The sequence below is a fragment of the Xenopus tropicalis genome, chromosome 3 (assembly GCF_000004195.4).
Source record: "Xenopus tropicalis strain Nigerian chromosome 3, UCB_Xtro_10.0, whole genome shotgun sequence".
NCBI lineage: Eukaryota > Metazoa > Chordata > Amphibia > Anura > Pipidae > Xenopus > Xenopus tropicalis.
The window spans coordinates 81272493-81287250 of NC_030679.2; the positions used below are offsets into that span (position 1 = coordinate 81272493).

The following is a 14758-nucleotide window of genomic DNA, read 5'->3' on the forward strand; positions in this document are numbered from 1 at the left end:
TATCTGCTTATCGTAACTGCCACAATAGTGTAATATATACACTAATCTAAATCTAGTTGATAGCTGTTTTACTTCAATGTAATGTGTTATTTAACCCCTTTCATGTAGTATATTTAATTTTGAAAGTGAGAACTACTTCGCGAAGGAGGGGGGAATTTATCAGAGCAGGGAGTTCATCCCCCATAGTTCACAACGCCTGCAAATTGTAATAAACTTGCTTAGAATGGGTAAAAAAGCCATATCCTCCATCAATATCCTGGCGCCCCATACTACATTAGCAGGGATCCCTCTGGGGAACCCTTACTAGCACACTCATCGCCTTGGCAGTTTACATCAAGTAAAATGTGCCCCCAATGGAAAAAATTGCCAATTGCTTGCCACACAACAAATGTGCCCCAGTTATGCCAATATTCCTCCCATGACCCCACCAAAACCCCACCCAGTCTATACAAGCCCCACCCACCTCTAAAATGGTCTGTAATATTGTAAAAATTTCCAGCTGTGTAAAGGGTAGAGACAATCTTCCAAAGAAGTTTAAATAAAAAACCTGCACTTAACAGTGATCGAGTTATCCAGTAAACAAAACAAACAAGAAAATAAAAAATATATATAAAGTCCTGTGAGTGCTGGATTCACTTTTACTTTATGTTTTACATTTACTACACAGCACCAAGCCAAATAAAGGTCCCCATACATGGGCCGATAGTAGCTGCCGATATTGCTCACCCGTAGGCGACATCGCCAAGCGAGCAGATAATATAGTGTATGGGGACCTTTACTTTTACAGTGTGTGCCCTCCTAGTATGTTTATATATACAGTAATTGCCCGTGATCTGCTCCACTAAATACAAGGGAATAAAAAGCCAGTTGTTTAACTGTATATGTTAAATAAAATAACTTAAAAATAGACCGTTTAAAATGCGCCCACACAAAATTACTGCAGATTTATATTTATGATGTGAACCGTTAATGAGAAAAATTTAGCCAGATTTTTATGAAGGTAATCATGTATTGCTAATGATTTTCCAACTGACATGAGCCCCTGGGTTGAGATTCTCTGGTGGGTTTCAGGTACCCCAATCTGACACACCATAAAAACATTAGGTGTTTGAAAACCCAAAAGCAAAATTTCATGCTATATATTACAAAAGTGTTGTCTGAGTGCTCTATGGTCCTTAAACCGTTCCCTATTGGGTGTTTTATAAGATGATGTGTGATACTACAATTCAATGGCGCCCGATCAAAATCTTCTAACCCACCCGATCAGCGAGTCGACTGATATCAGCAGCCTCCTGCCAGGGGCGTTTGGGCCCCTCTTGCCGCCTGAGGCAGCTCCTGGATGCCGCCCCCCCCGCTCCCCAGCGCTTACCTCTCCAGCGCAGGAGCGGGTCCGGGGGCGGTCTTATCGCTAGTGCAGAGAGCGCAATTGCGCTCTCTGCACTAGAAGAGCCAAATTTCCGGTTTAAAAAACGGAAATTCAGCTCTTAAAGTTACCAGGAGCGGCTTTTTGCCGCCCCTTGTAACTGGGGCGCTTCTGCCGCCTTAGGCGAGTTTCTCAACTCGCCTCATGGCAGAAGCGCCCCTGCCTCCTGCGATATCGGTCGCCTCGCCGACTTGCCATACATGCACCGAATATTGTACCAAACGAGGTTTCGTATTATCGGTGCGTGTATAGCCAGCTTAAGACCAATTCGGCAGTTTATCTGCCCCTGTATGAGCATCCCCAACTGCCCTACCCAACTGACATCTGGCCTAAAATTGTCCAGATCTTGATTGGGCAGGTTTGTTTTCACGTCAGATCGGAGACTGCATCGGCTCTGGAGAAGATCCCCTCACTTGACGACCTCGCCAAATATGTGGATCTTACCATGTATGGCCACCTTTACTTGTATGAAATAGAATAGTATTAATACTATTAAAAAAAACATATTCAAATCAGAGAAATCTCAACTGGCTCAGCTTTTTCTCTCTAGACAAACCCCTATGATGATCACTAAAATGAGACCCCATAACAACAACTATGACCATATAAATAGTTCCCTGGAAATAAAAACCCAAATTACCCAACCTTCCATCCACAAACTTAAGGAATACCTATGGAGGCAATGCAACCCGCTGACTACACCTTTCCATGCCTGTAACCTGTATGTTATGTTTATATATATTCTACCTTTTCTTTCTCCTTTACTTCCTTAATAAAAAAATTGAAATGACAAAAAACAAATTCTGTTATCACTACAGGAACAGGTGGCGCTGTTGCTCAGTTCCGCAACTTTTATCATAGACTGAGTGCCCTGTTTTATGAGGAAGTATAAATCAGGAATTCTAACCTTTTTACTGTTTGAATGATTAGCGAAGATAAACCCTTCAAATCTTCTCAAAACTTTTAACAGTATTTTCCCAGTTCCACCCAAAGAGCCCCACTGATCATTAGAACTCGGGAATCTGAAAGAGTTCTCTAAAAACTGAATTCAAGCAACATCCAGCAACGATTCCTTTTCGCTATGTACATCAATTATAACGTTGCTGTTAATGTCGGTGCGATTTTATCGATAATCCGCATCCGCCCCAACCTATATACAAATAGGCGTCGGCTTAACACGTCATCAGATTTGACGCGAACTGGTGACGTATTCAGGAAGCGCCGCAGCGTGGGAAGGTTCTTGTTAGAACGCTGCTGCCATGAACTTCTTAGCGTTCGTGCCGGTTTTGGGGTTGTGTTGGGGATTTGCTTGTAGTGTAGCCCATGAAGCAGAGTGCGAAGGTGAGGGCTTGTGTAGCCTGCCTGTTACTGCATGGAGCTGCCATGTTTGAGGTGAAGCCAAGTCTGCAGTGTCTCTGTTGCATGCTCCGGCATGGTGGTCGTCACCACTTATGTCCAAGTTGTTGTAGTGTTTGTTGCTGAGGCGTTTCAGTAGCTCTGTTTGTTTTTTCGTGTTTGGCTAACTTTATAGCTATAGTGCCACAGACTCATACATATACTGGGAGCAGCTCATTTCAAAGTCAGATTATACAAGTGACGTGGCTGCTATACTGAGCTCTGCATGCTGACTATATATAGTTACATAGGGTTGAAAAAAAGACCATCCATCAAGTTCAACCCTTCCAAGTAAACCCAGCACACACAACCTATCTACTCACATACATAAACTATATATACAAACACTAATGCTAACTGTAGTTATTATTATCCCAATGGCCTTGGATTCTGTGCTTGATCAAGAACTCATCCAGGCCCCTTGTAAAGGCATTAACAGAATCTGCCATTACCACATCTCTAGGAAGGGCATTCCACAACCTCACTGCCCTCACTGTGAAAAACCACCTACGCTGCTTCCTGTGGTGCGTTGATCATTTTTATGGGAAACATCCCGGATCTGCCTATAATCCCCTCTAATGTACTTGTACAGAGTAATCATGTCCCCTCGCAAGCACCTCTTTTCCAGAGAAAACAATCCCAACCCTGACAGTCTAACCTCTTACCTTAACCCTTTAATCAGCTTTACCAGATAAGTTGTAGTCTCTGCACTCTCTGCAGCTCATTAATATCCTTCTTAAGGACTGGAGCCCAAAACTGCCCCGGTACTCAAGTGAGGCCTTATGATATAATCTGGGTTACTTCTGTTAACCTTCAGCCTATTATAACAAACCCACTGGGGGAATATTACTTGAAGTGCAATACTACACGCTGATTCTTAGGGCAGTGGCACAGGGGAAGATTAGTCGCATGCAATAAATCTTGGTTACTACAGGCAACTAATCTCCCCACAATGCCATCCCACCAGCAAGAATGTAAATTGCCAGTGGGATGGCATATAAGGTCCTCTCTTTACCTCCAGATTTTGCTGTGCAGTTCCATATTTATTGGTATCTTACCTGGTCCTGGGGATAGTTTAAAAAAAAAAAAAAGTTATAGCATTTTTTATTTCCCCTTTAAACTGCTTTAGTAAACATAGAAATTACAAAACACCATTATTTATTAATGTTTATTTCATTATAAAAGCGAATCCATCCTTACTTTGTAATAGTTATGCATGTATAATTTTCCCAGTAGGAAAATTGGAAGCACAAAAAAATTGCAATCAGCATTAAAGAAACTTTGTAAATGTATCAAATGTATACAATATTTACTCACAGCAGTGCTTTTCATAGTTCTGATATAAACAGGAGTTTGGACACTTTGGAAGTACAGGCCCCCTGCTTGGCATGTAACACCAATGTTCTGCATGTAGATGTGCTGTTGCGTAATCACTGTAAAAGCCACTGCATTTTCTCTTTATTGAATAAAATAAAATATGGTGCTGTATTCTTTGTGTCTTGAAAACTGTGTTTAAATTACTAACAATTTGACCATCTAATGCAAGGTGACAGTGTTTATCTAGTTATGTTTCGATGGGAACAGACTGGTTACTTCAGCTGATATTGCAGTCAATGTGCAGTATTGATAGGTATCTAGGTAAACTTGTGTACAGGTACAGGTATACGCATTCTTGGGTTCTGAGGTTTTTTTAGGGTAAGGGGTTCACTTAAAAAAAAAAAAAAAAGGAAAAAAAAATAGGCTTGTGTATTCATTTACATGGATTTTTTTCCCAGCTAATAATTTAATAATAATAATTTAACCAGGCCATACATGCATACACATGCTTGTTTGGTGAAATCATCACAAATCTAGATCTTTGTACACCCAAAATTTTTGAAAGTCTTTTTTTTTTTTTCTTTTTTTAGCACTTTAAAGAGTTGTAATGGTAAGTGTTATACTTTGATTTACATCTCGAGGTGAAATGAAAAAGCATAGGGCAACAGAATGCATCCTAGTCTGCACAGACCTAAAATATCCATTTATGTCACCTGCAATCTTCTATGTTTTCTATAATTCCTTTATTTTTCTCTTAAGTTAAATCTATTTCTGCCCACTCTCCATTAATTCTTATTTTTATAGCCCTTTTTTCACTATTTTATTGCCTACACCAATTTGTAAGACCAATTAGTTAAGTAGGGACATAAGGTATATAGATTAGAAAATTAGAAGAAGGTTGCAAATTATACAATTATTGTAATGCAACTTCTGGCCTGTAGAGGTCAATAATGCAGTTACATCTTAATATCAAAGCTGGCAATACGTGGGGAAGAGCTTACCACATGTATGTTATGATAACTTTGTTATATAATTTTTTCATATTCCACATTAATTTTTGCATCTAGAGGTATTGTTATATATTTTTATGGGTATTGTGTATGTGTGTGTGTGTGTATATATATATATATATATATATATATATACATACATACATATATATATATTAATAAATATCTTTCCCATAAGATTTTTTACAACAAGTGCCCATATACTTTAAGCCATATAGTATAGATGTGTGATCCTAGCATGATACATCACAAATTGCTGTGATTCCACATTGTTACTGAATTATGGGAGTTTTTAAAAAAATTCTCTATGTGGTCCACAATTTGTTGTGTGTTCTGGTGTTATTTATACCACACGGGTACAGAATAAATCAACTATATAAATAGGGTGTTATATTATTAAAGTAAAATAGGTTTATTTTGCCATATCTTTGTCCAGGTATTCTCATAATCTTCCTCCTAATATCTTTTCTACACACATTTAAAGTACAGGTATAGAACCTGTTATCCAGAATGTTCGGGACCAAGGGTATTCCGGATAAGGGGTCTTGCCGTAATTTGGATCTCCATACCTTAAGTCTACTAAAAAATCAATAAAACATTTTTCAAACCTAATAGGATTATTTTGGATCCAATAAGGATTAATTATATCTTAGTTGGGATCAATTACAAGGTACTGTTTTATTATTACAGAGAAAAAGGAAATCAGTTTTAAAATTCTCAACTATTTGATTATAATGGAGTCAATGGGAGACAGGCTTTCTGTAATTCGGAGCATTCTATATAACGGGTTTCCGAATAAGGGATCCCATCCTGTATATTGGGTCAGTCCAGAGTAACATGGCTTTCTTTCAGCTCTGCAGTACTGAGTTTGATTCTACGCAAAACACTGACACTGAGTGCAGTTTATATGCTTTCTCTGTATCTGCGTGGTTTTTTTCAGGATGGTGCAGCTTCAAAAAATGTTTTCAGGGTGCTGCAGCTTCAAAAAATGTTTTCAGGGTGCTGCAGCTTCCTTCCACATGCCCTCCAAAACAGTCATGCCAACCTGTTCTAGGCCTCTGTTTTAAATGAACTTCTAAAGCACTCTTAGTCCAAGCTTCTGTAATGCATTTATGGTTTCTGCATTGTACCCTAGGGCAAAATTAAGAGGAGATATCAGGAGTAATTTATGACCACAAGTGCAGTTTCAGGGCCACTAAATTGGTGTTTGTGTGAAACATCCCATTCATTAAAGGTAATTGCAACAACATGACCTTCTTTACACTTCCCTATAGTTGCACTCCGTGCTGCTGCCTTACTTGCGAATTTGACATAGTTGCACATTTTTTGAAGGGGAACACTATAGATATTGAACAAGGCGCTCTTGCTGAATGCTGGAAATGAAAAGAATGGGAATGAGAAAATTTTCAGAGCAACTTATCCCACTGCACTTGCAGCTGTAAATGACCCCTTAATGTGGATAATCAACATTTCACAAAGGGGGCATTTGCTAATGCTTGATTTCTTTGGTTTATTTTTTCCCTCCAAAATACAACTTTGTCGCAATAAAAAAGTGATTTTGTAGCACATTATTATGTGACAAAATCACAAAAAAAACAAATCTGAATGCAAAATACACCACCAGTGGATTAACAAGAGGGTGCTATGCCACCCTGCAAAAAAATTTCCATAGGGTCCCAGGGCGCACATCAACCGATCCTGCCTCCCCCATTTCTGTTCGCTCATGCGCAGGCAGTGAGCAAGCAAATTTTCAGCATGGCAATAGAGAAAGCTGACCCTGCGGTTGGGGGCCCCTGTCTGATTCCTCTACAGTTACCCCACTGTATGCCATCTAAAACCTGTTCAGATCATGTAGTCCGTGGCAAATGTCCCTTTTACAACTGAAAAATCTTCCAATACTTCATGGTTTTAGACGTTTTCAAGTTTTTTTGACAATAGCTTTTGTACGTCTGTACAAAAAAGTTGTGGTATTCATGCAATAAAATGAAAAGGTGGTTTTTCCTGTTTTTTTTCTGCTATCATTGATAAATGACTGACATTCGTGGAAATAGTTTTAGTCGTGGTTTCAAAAAACTATGAAACCACAAAAAAAACTAATTCTAATAAAGGCCTCCCTAACTGTTCTTCTAATTTTTAACTTGCTAACATTTCTCTGTGGATAATTTGCAATGTTTTAACCTAATATTAATAATAAATATTAAGACCAAAAGTATTAGATATTTTGTTTCATTTATGATATGTTATGGTCTGGGTTACATCTCATATTTGTAATCTTTGATCACCTAATTAGATAACTTGCTTTCCCAATTTGCTTAATTCCTAAGCCAGCAGCAGTCTGGGGCCAAACTGAGATTCAAAAAAGACCTTGGCATTTCAAGTACATAGCTCAGTATTTTGCTTGCAGATGCCCTTTAACTTCATTGCAACAGGCAATAATGATAGGGCTTGTAGAGCAGTGAACTCTTTGCCAGGGGCACCCCTGTTTGTGTACCACTGGTGCCTGCCTGCCTAGCCCTTGTGCTCAGCCCATACAGTACTTCTTCTCTGTATTTAGCCAGTATTGTTTTTGAATAGATGGAGCTGAGAGTTATTGCTCCATCTTTACAGTATCTGATCAGCTTTAAAAACTGCAGTATTTTGTATTCCTGTTAGCAAGTTTATTGGTACATCTTATGTGTTTACTTGCAGTAAAGATATGCAATAAAGCAAATTAAATGAGTTTACTTTGTTTAGGTGGTTTGTTTGAGCAAAGAGGAGCATCTTTATACATGCCTAATTGTTATTTTCAGCACTGCTAAGGATCAAAGGTTATTTCAGTTTCCTGACTTTAGCCCCCAGCCTGAATGCGAGTATTTCCTCTTTCCATTATCTCACATGTAATGGAATCTTTGACTAACATGGGATACAGTATTATACCATTAGCACTGGGTATCCCAATATGAGCAGCTGCCCCTCGCAGAGTACACCATAGGGAGCTTGCCAACCTTTTGTATAACTTGTTTTCTCCATAATGAATCGCTACTAGACTGGGGTAAAATGCTAATTGTTCAGAAGCCTATCAGGTTTCAAAAAATTGTAGCCAAAATATGCTGAATCTCAGTACTATGCGGTTCTGATGGTTGAACAAAAAAATAAGAAACACAATTCCAGCCAGGAATGTGGTGATGTAAGTCTAAAGCATCTTTAATAAGGCATTTTAACTATGGGATGGAACTTATTTACCAGAATAGTTATTCCCTGGGGTATAAGAGTGGGAGAACTAGGATAGCCCATCACCACCACTGAATGAAAGGGAAGAATTGAGTTCTCTTGGAGGCCCTTAGTGAATGAGAAAAGATGTGGACTAGAACCTGTCATATGAAGTCCCAGTGAAGGGTGTGCCATGAGGCAAGCTTTTAAAGAGAGAGTCCAAGTTAGAGGAATGGCACTACATGAATGATGGGTAACTAAATGAGTGTTATGTCCCAGAGAATAAGACAGTAAGGGCTCTTTAGCAAGCAACTTTGGCTCCAGTGGGTTACTTCATCCTGATGAGCCATTGTAGGGTTGAGGTGTGTTTCTCTGAAAACCTGTAAATGAGCTGCCTCAAAAGGGCTATTAGGTCTGAATTCAGCCAACAACTTTTTGCAGGATTCTGATTCAGGCCAAAGTGTTCTACTTAAACTAAACTGTACTTAAAATGATGTAACTTTAAAACTATGGACAGTTGAACATGACAGTTTTTTTCTCTTCACAATTGATGCAATATTCCACTAAATTTTTTTTTGGAGGAATTTATATTCAGATGAAAAAAAATTATGGATTCGGTAGATCCCTAGTTGCCAAAACCAAAGTGTGAGTACTGTAGCCAAAGCACCACTGTTTGTGTAGTTTCTGCTAATTACTGGACTGATTTTACTGTGGCACATTTATTTTCCTGTTACTCTGCTACTGTTAGAGGAACAGTAACACTGTAAAACACCATTGTATTCTACATGACTTATCTGTTATCTGCTATATAACTTGTGTCTTTTCTCCTTATTAATATAAACTATAGCTATGTAAAGTTGGGAGGAACACGGGTCAAAAAAATTTCATTACAGTAATGATGCTTCATTGTTATTTGTATATGACAATAAACTTGAAACTTGAACATGGAGAAAACATACCAGTTTTACCAGTGCAGGGCAACAGTACATTATATTTTATTTACTTTCATTTTTGGTGTTCTTTTAATAAAGCATAAACAAGTGTTTTCATTCACTGACACCTATCTGATTAGTTTTTGCAACAGAACAGCATTCATACAGATTAAGGAAACACTCACCTAGTGTGAGGGGTCAGGTGAAGCAAAGAGATAGTGGGCAAAATCCCATCTGCATTTATTACAAAAAAAAGGATAGTGCATGCTTTCAGGGGAAACCTGAGGAAAGCCTGTGCTATCTATCTTTTAATAACAATTGAATTAGAAATGTAACCTACATATTCTCCATTTTTGTAGAAAAGAATTATTGTCCCGAACAGCATATGATACTCAACTACTTATTAGTTTATATTGTTGTTAGAGGTTTTTACCTATGAAAAACATAAACATATATCACAAATTAACTCTATTTCTTAATTTTTCTCTTTGCAGTGTGTACAGACTATTTAGACAGATTTTACCACTCATTACTAGAAAAAAATGCAGATTTTACACCAGCAGCCATAGAGAAAGAGCTCACTGAAGTCTGCAGAAAATCTACTGGAAAGGAGAACCGTCTGGTATGACTGGCAATGGCCATTGCATCCAATCACTTAAGTTGGATGATATATCTGAATTAATCTACTGCATTTTGCATTTGTTTTACAGTGAGGGTGTGGATGTTGAATAATTTTAGTTATAACAATAAATTTTATGTGGGCTGATTATACAGTATACCACAGATTTGTTTTGTAAATCTTATACCTTGCCCCAAAAATGTGTCTGAGCACTACCTATTTAAAGAACAAATAAAGGTAGAATTAGTGGGTGTCAGGTTGTTGCTTACTTCAGACCCCAGGGTGGCACTCTTCCAAAAATGCTTTTTCTGTCAGCACTGCATCTCAATACTTTTTCAGTGCCTCAGCACTTTAGTTGCAAAAGAATTGCTGTGCTATGCATGTACTCACCCAGGTGACATAGAGGATGCTGTGGCATCAGAAGAGTATGGTGGTGCAGTGCTGAGAGAAAAGTACCCTAGCCAATGTGTTTTTGGAAAAAGATGCCCAGGTCTGAAGTAAGAGACTTACTGGGAAGCCTAAAAACTTGACACCTATCAGTTATTTTACCTTTTCTTGTCTTTCTCTTGACTGCATATGTCTCATGAGGACAGCTTGATAGTAGGATAGCTTGCCTGGCTATGGTGGCCCTGTCTGAGGTATGTAGCTCCATTAAGCACAGGCAGGAATATACGGTGCTCTTCCTGGAAGAATGAAATTTACAATTGAGCTGTGACTACATTCTACCTTCTCCTACTTTGCAGGAAATTCTTTCTTTAGAAGTAGGGAAGGTTTCTTTACAGATATACAGTACACCAGAGCACTAAATGAATCTGCTAGATCACTGCTGTCCAATTTCTCTGGTACCGAGGGCCGGAATTTTTCTGGCCTACATGTTGGAGAGCCGTTTTGACCACTCTTTTTAAATCACACCCACTTCAAACCACACTCATGCTATAACATAAGCTTTTAAGACCATACCCACATTAATGGTGGTAGCACAGCTTAAATCCAAATGGTTGGTGCTTACTTCAGGGATATCAGACTTCATTGATATGTGAAAGAAGTTTATTATGTCCAGTTGGACAGCACTGAGCTAGGTATAACATATCATAAATATACTGCCAAGCATAGCACACCACAGAAAGCAGCAGCCAAATATTCCCCCAGATTATTCTGTCTGGGACCCTCATCTGACCTGAACTTCAGAATATCAGTGTCGATATTGTTTTTCATTTTTTACAAGTCTGGGCTATATAAGTATATGACATAAGCTCCCAAAAATAATTGGTCAACACCTTACTTATTAAGTAATTTAAAGCAAAAGTAACACACCTACAGTGAAGCAGTAGTGCCTAGCCAAGAAATCCTATCCCCTTTATGTGCAATGTTTGCAAAAGTGCAGTAACCAGTTTGCTATTATACAGGTGACCAGTAAATGCTACATGCTGATTGTGTGCTATAGGTAATAAGAGATTTGGCAAATTTTGCACTGTTTATCACATAAATACTCAAGGTTTTAGTTGACTTGAAAAGTATTGTGTTAATGTTCAGGTTTTTTTTTTTTTTTTAAATATAAAAGTAAAGATTAAAGCCTTTCTCCTTACTAAACATGGTGAAAATAATGGTTATCATGAATACATGTTTTCATACATATATTTGACAAAACTTTCTTTTTGTTAGTGCTATTATTTAGGGGCCACCAGTGATGCAGCTACTAAAATTCTGGGTGAAGTTACACGTCCTATGAGTGCTCATGTGCCGACCTACAAAATCTGTGAGAAACTACGAAAGATTGATATGCAGATATGTGAGCTAAAATATGGTATGTTTGGAATTAGCCAGGTTGTTCTATGTAAATATCAAATTGAAAAAGGTTCTTGGGAGACATTACTTTTAAATTATGTCCAAGGCACAGAAATATCTCTATTCTAATATTCTAAAAATATCTAGTAAGCAAATTAAAAAGTTTAATTTCCCCTATTTATTTGATACAGGTAATATCAGATTGACAATACAGGTAATGTAAGCCTTGAAACTTGTTTATGAGTTGTTACCCTGCAGTCCAAGTGCATTCTGCAATCAGGTCAGCCTTTGCATTGAAATGGCCATTTTAATTAAAAATAATCTAGATGTCCTTATTCAGATAAGATACAAGAATTCATCCATTTTAGCTAAACTGCCTGTCAATCTGCTCATCAAAAACCTGTTGTGTGACCCAACACTTTGCCTGTTCAGTTTCCAATGGGGCATGCAGCATTAGTCAAAGTTATACTGTAATAGTATTGGGATAGATAAAGGCATAATAATTTATAAGGAGCCCATACACTGGAAAATACTGGCTTCAGATCTAGCCTCCACTTTGGCAGGTATTTTTTCTTATAATGGATTATATTCAGACCCCCTGCAAACCTCTCTAGGTATTTAGTCAATATGAAACCTAGAATTTTGAAATGCTTCGAAGAGTTAGTTTTTTGAAAAGTGCTTGTAGCTTCACTTTAATCAGCTTTCATGTGGAATTGTCCTGATTTTATTTATGTCTGATTTCTATAAACGTAAGTATTTCTGAAACAACTGCCCTCACTGGAAGATTGTTGACTGCCACCTGGGAAGTTGGCTTCATCTAGCTTCTAGCCTGAATGAATTTGCACATACTTGGCTAGCATATTGTCAGCTTGCTGATTGTCAGCTTGCTGTTCTCACTAATGAAAAATATAATAAGAATGTAATATTTTAAGCTGTAATTTGAAGTCTGAATTCTAAAATCATCGCATTCCTGTTACAGAAAAGAAATTAGATCTGGAAACTATGGATATCTCCAAAATGAAAGTGGCAGATCTCAAGAAGATACTCAACAACTGGGGAGAAACATGCAGAGCATGCATAGAGAAAACAGACTTTGTGGAACTCATAAAGGAGCTGGCTCCAAAATATAAATAAAAAGCCAGAATTCAACCTTACCTTTCTAATATACCACTTCTCTTTTTTTGGTTTAGCTTCCTGTACTCAAAAAATAATATATCCTGTTAATACTCTCTATATCAGCAAATAAACAGTGACTCAGTATTAAGGTGGTCTTAACTGGCAGATTTAAGATGTCAATTTGGGTCCTTAAAGGAACAGTAACACCAAAAAATGAAAGAGCTTTAAAGTACATTACATTAACATTTATTTATAAAGTGCCAACATATTCCGCAGCGCTGTACAATAAGTGGGTTACATACATTGGACATACAGAGTAACATATAAAGCAATCAGTAACCGATACAAGAGGTGAAGAGGGCCCTGCCCAAAAGAGCTTACAATCTACAAGGAGAAAGGGTTGAGACACAAGGTGTGGGAATGGGCATGACCAGAGTTGTGAGAGGTGTGACACAGGGTATTGCTAAACTAGATTAGGGTAAGCTTCTCTGAATAAATGTGTTTTTAGAGATCTCTTGAAAGCAGAGAGATTGGGATAAAGTCTGACAGTTTGTGGGAGCGAATTCCAGAGAAGGGGGCAGCCCTTGCAAAGTCTTGAATGCGAGCGTGTGAGGAGGGAATGAGAGAGGAGTTGAGGAGCAGGTCAATAGAGGAGCGTAACAAGCGGGTTGGATGGTATCTCGAGATGAGTTCAGAGATGTAGGGTGGGGCACAGTTATGAACTGCTTTAAATGTGAGGGTCATTAGTTTGAATTTTATCCTGGATGGTAGAGGAAGCCAGTGCAGGGATTGGCAGAGTGGCATGGCAGAGGAGGAGCGGTTGGAGAGGTGTATGAGCCTGGCAGCAGTATTTATTATGGACTGGAAAGGGGACAGTCTTTGGAGGGGAAGGCCAATTAATAGGGGGTTACAGTAGTCCAGGCGAGATATTATAAGAGAGTGAATAAGAATTTTGGCAGCATCTTGGGTGATAAATGATCGTATTTTGGAGATATTTCTTAGGTGAAAGTGACATGATTTGATAAGTGATTGGATATGAGGGGTGAAGGACAGGGCAGAATCAAGGATAACCCCAAGGCACCGGGCCTGGGAAGATGGGGTAATAAAAATTAAAAAGTAATAAAAATATAATGCACTGTTGCCCTGCACTGGTAAAACTAGTATGTTTGCTACAGTAACACTACTATAATTTATATAATAAGCTGCTGTGTAGCCACGGGGGCAGCCATTCAAGCTGGAAAAAAGGAGAAAAGGCACAGGTTACATAGCAGATAACAGATAAGTTCTGTAGAATACAATAGTGTTTTATCTGTTATTTGCTATGTGCCTGTGCCTTTTCTCCTTTGAATGGCTGCCCCCATGGCTACATAGCAACTTATTTATATAAATTATAGTAGACTTTCTGAAGTAAACACACAACTTTTACCAGTGCAGGGCAGCAACACATTATATTTTAGTTACTTTTATACACTTTAATTTTTTGGTGTTACTGTTCCTTTAAGACTTGTTTTAGTAGCTTATCTTCCAGGACTCCCCAACCAATATCTGTCCAAAAATCAGCCAGATTTCGATTGGACTGGTTTGATTTTCCCGTCAGATCAAGGACAATGTCAGCTCATTGATGCACTCCTAGCTTTGACAGCTCCTATTCCTGATGTTGTAATTTGACTATTGCCCACCTTACAGTATGTGGGCCACCTCACCAGATGAGCAAATGGCCACCTTTAGAATGAACTAAAATGGAATTCTTCTGCTCCATCTTAGAAAAATGATAAAGCTTGGCAAAAACCATACTGATGCTCAGATTCTGTCAGTGTCACTAAAGGAGGAACATTTTTTATTACAAGTAATATGATTCACCCAGTTACATTTACTTGCTGGATATATTATGTGGAAGTAATCAACATTCACTATTCATAAACTTTACAGTGTTCAGTAACTATTATGTGTCTGGTAGGTATAATCTCCAATG

General features: G+C 38.2%; 1 protein-coding gene across 1 annotated transcript; it reads left to right on the forward strand.

The window, feature by feature from the left end:
• The first annotated feature begins 2622 nt into the window (after nucleotides 1-2622).
• Nucleotides 2623-12824, forward strand: cdnf (cerebral dopamine neurotrophic factor). The gene is made up of 4 exons (XM_002935244.5): nucleotides 2623-2764; nucleotides 9761-9888; nucleotides 11548-11689; nucleotides 12650-12824. Exons 1-4 carry the CDS (start codon nucleotides 2683-2685, stop codon nucleotides 12802-12804), a joined length of 507 nt encoding a protein of 168 aa, XP_002935290.1. The 5' UTR covers nucleotides 2623-2682; the 3' UTR covers nucleotides 12805-12824.
• Nucleotides 12825-14758: the final 1934 nt, after the last annotated feature.

What these genes read in the sequence shown, in the direction of transcription:
- cdnf (XM_002935244.5), top strand. Translation starts at nt 2,683, where the DNA reads ATGAACTTCTTAGCGTTCGTGCCGGTTTTGGGGTTGTGTTGGGGATTT. An exon ending in CCATGAAGCAGAGTGCGAAG is followed by an intron (nt 2,765 to 9,760) that starts GTGAGGGCTTGT and finishes TTCTCTTTGCAG; the next exon opens with TGTGTACAGACTATTTAGAC. An exon ending in GATATGTGAGCTAAAATATG is followed by an intron (nt 11,690 to 12,649) that starts GTATGTTTGGAA and finishes TTCCTGTTACAG; the next exon opens with AAAAGAAATTAGATCTGGAA.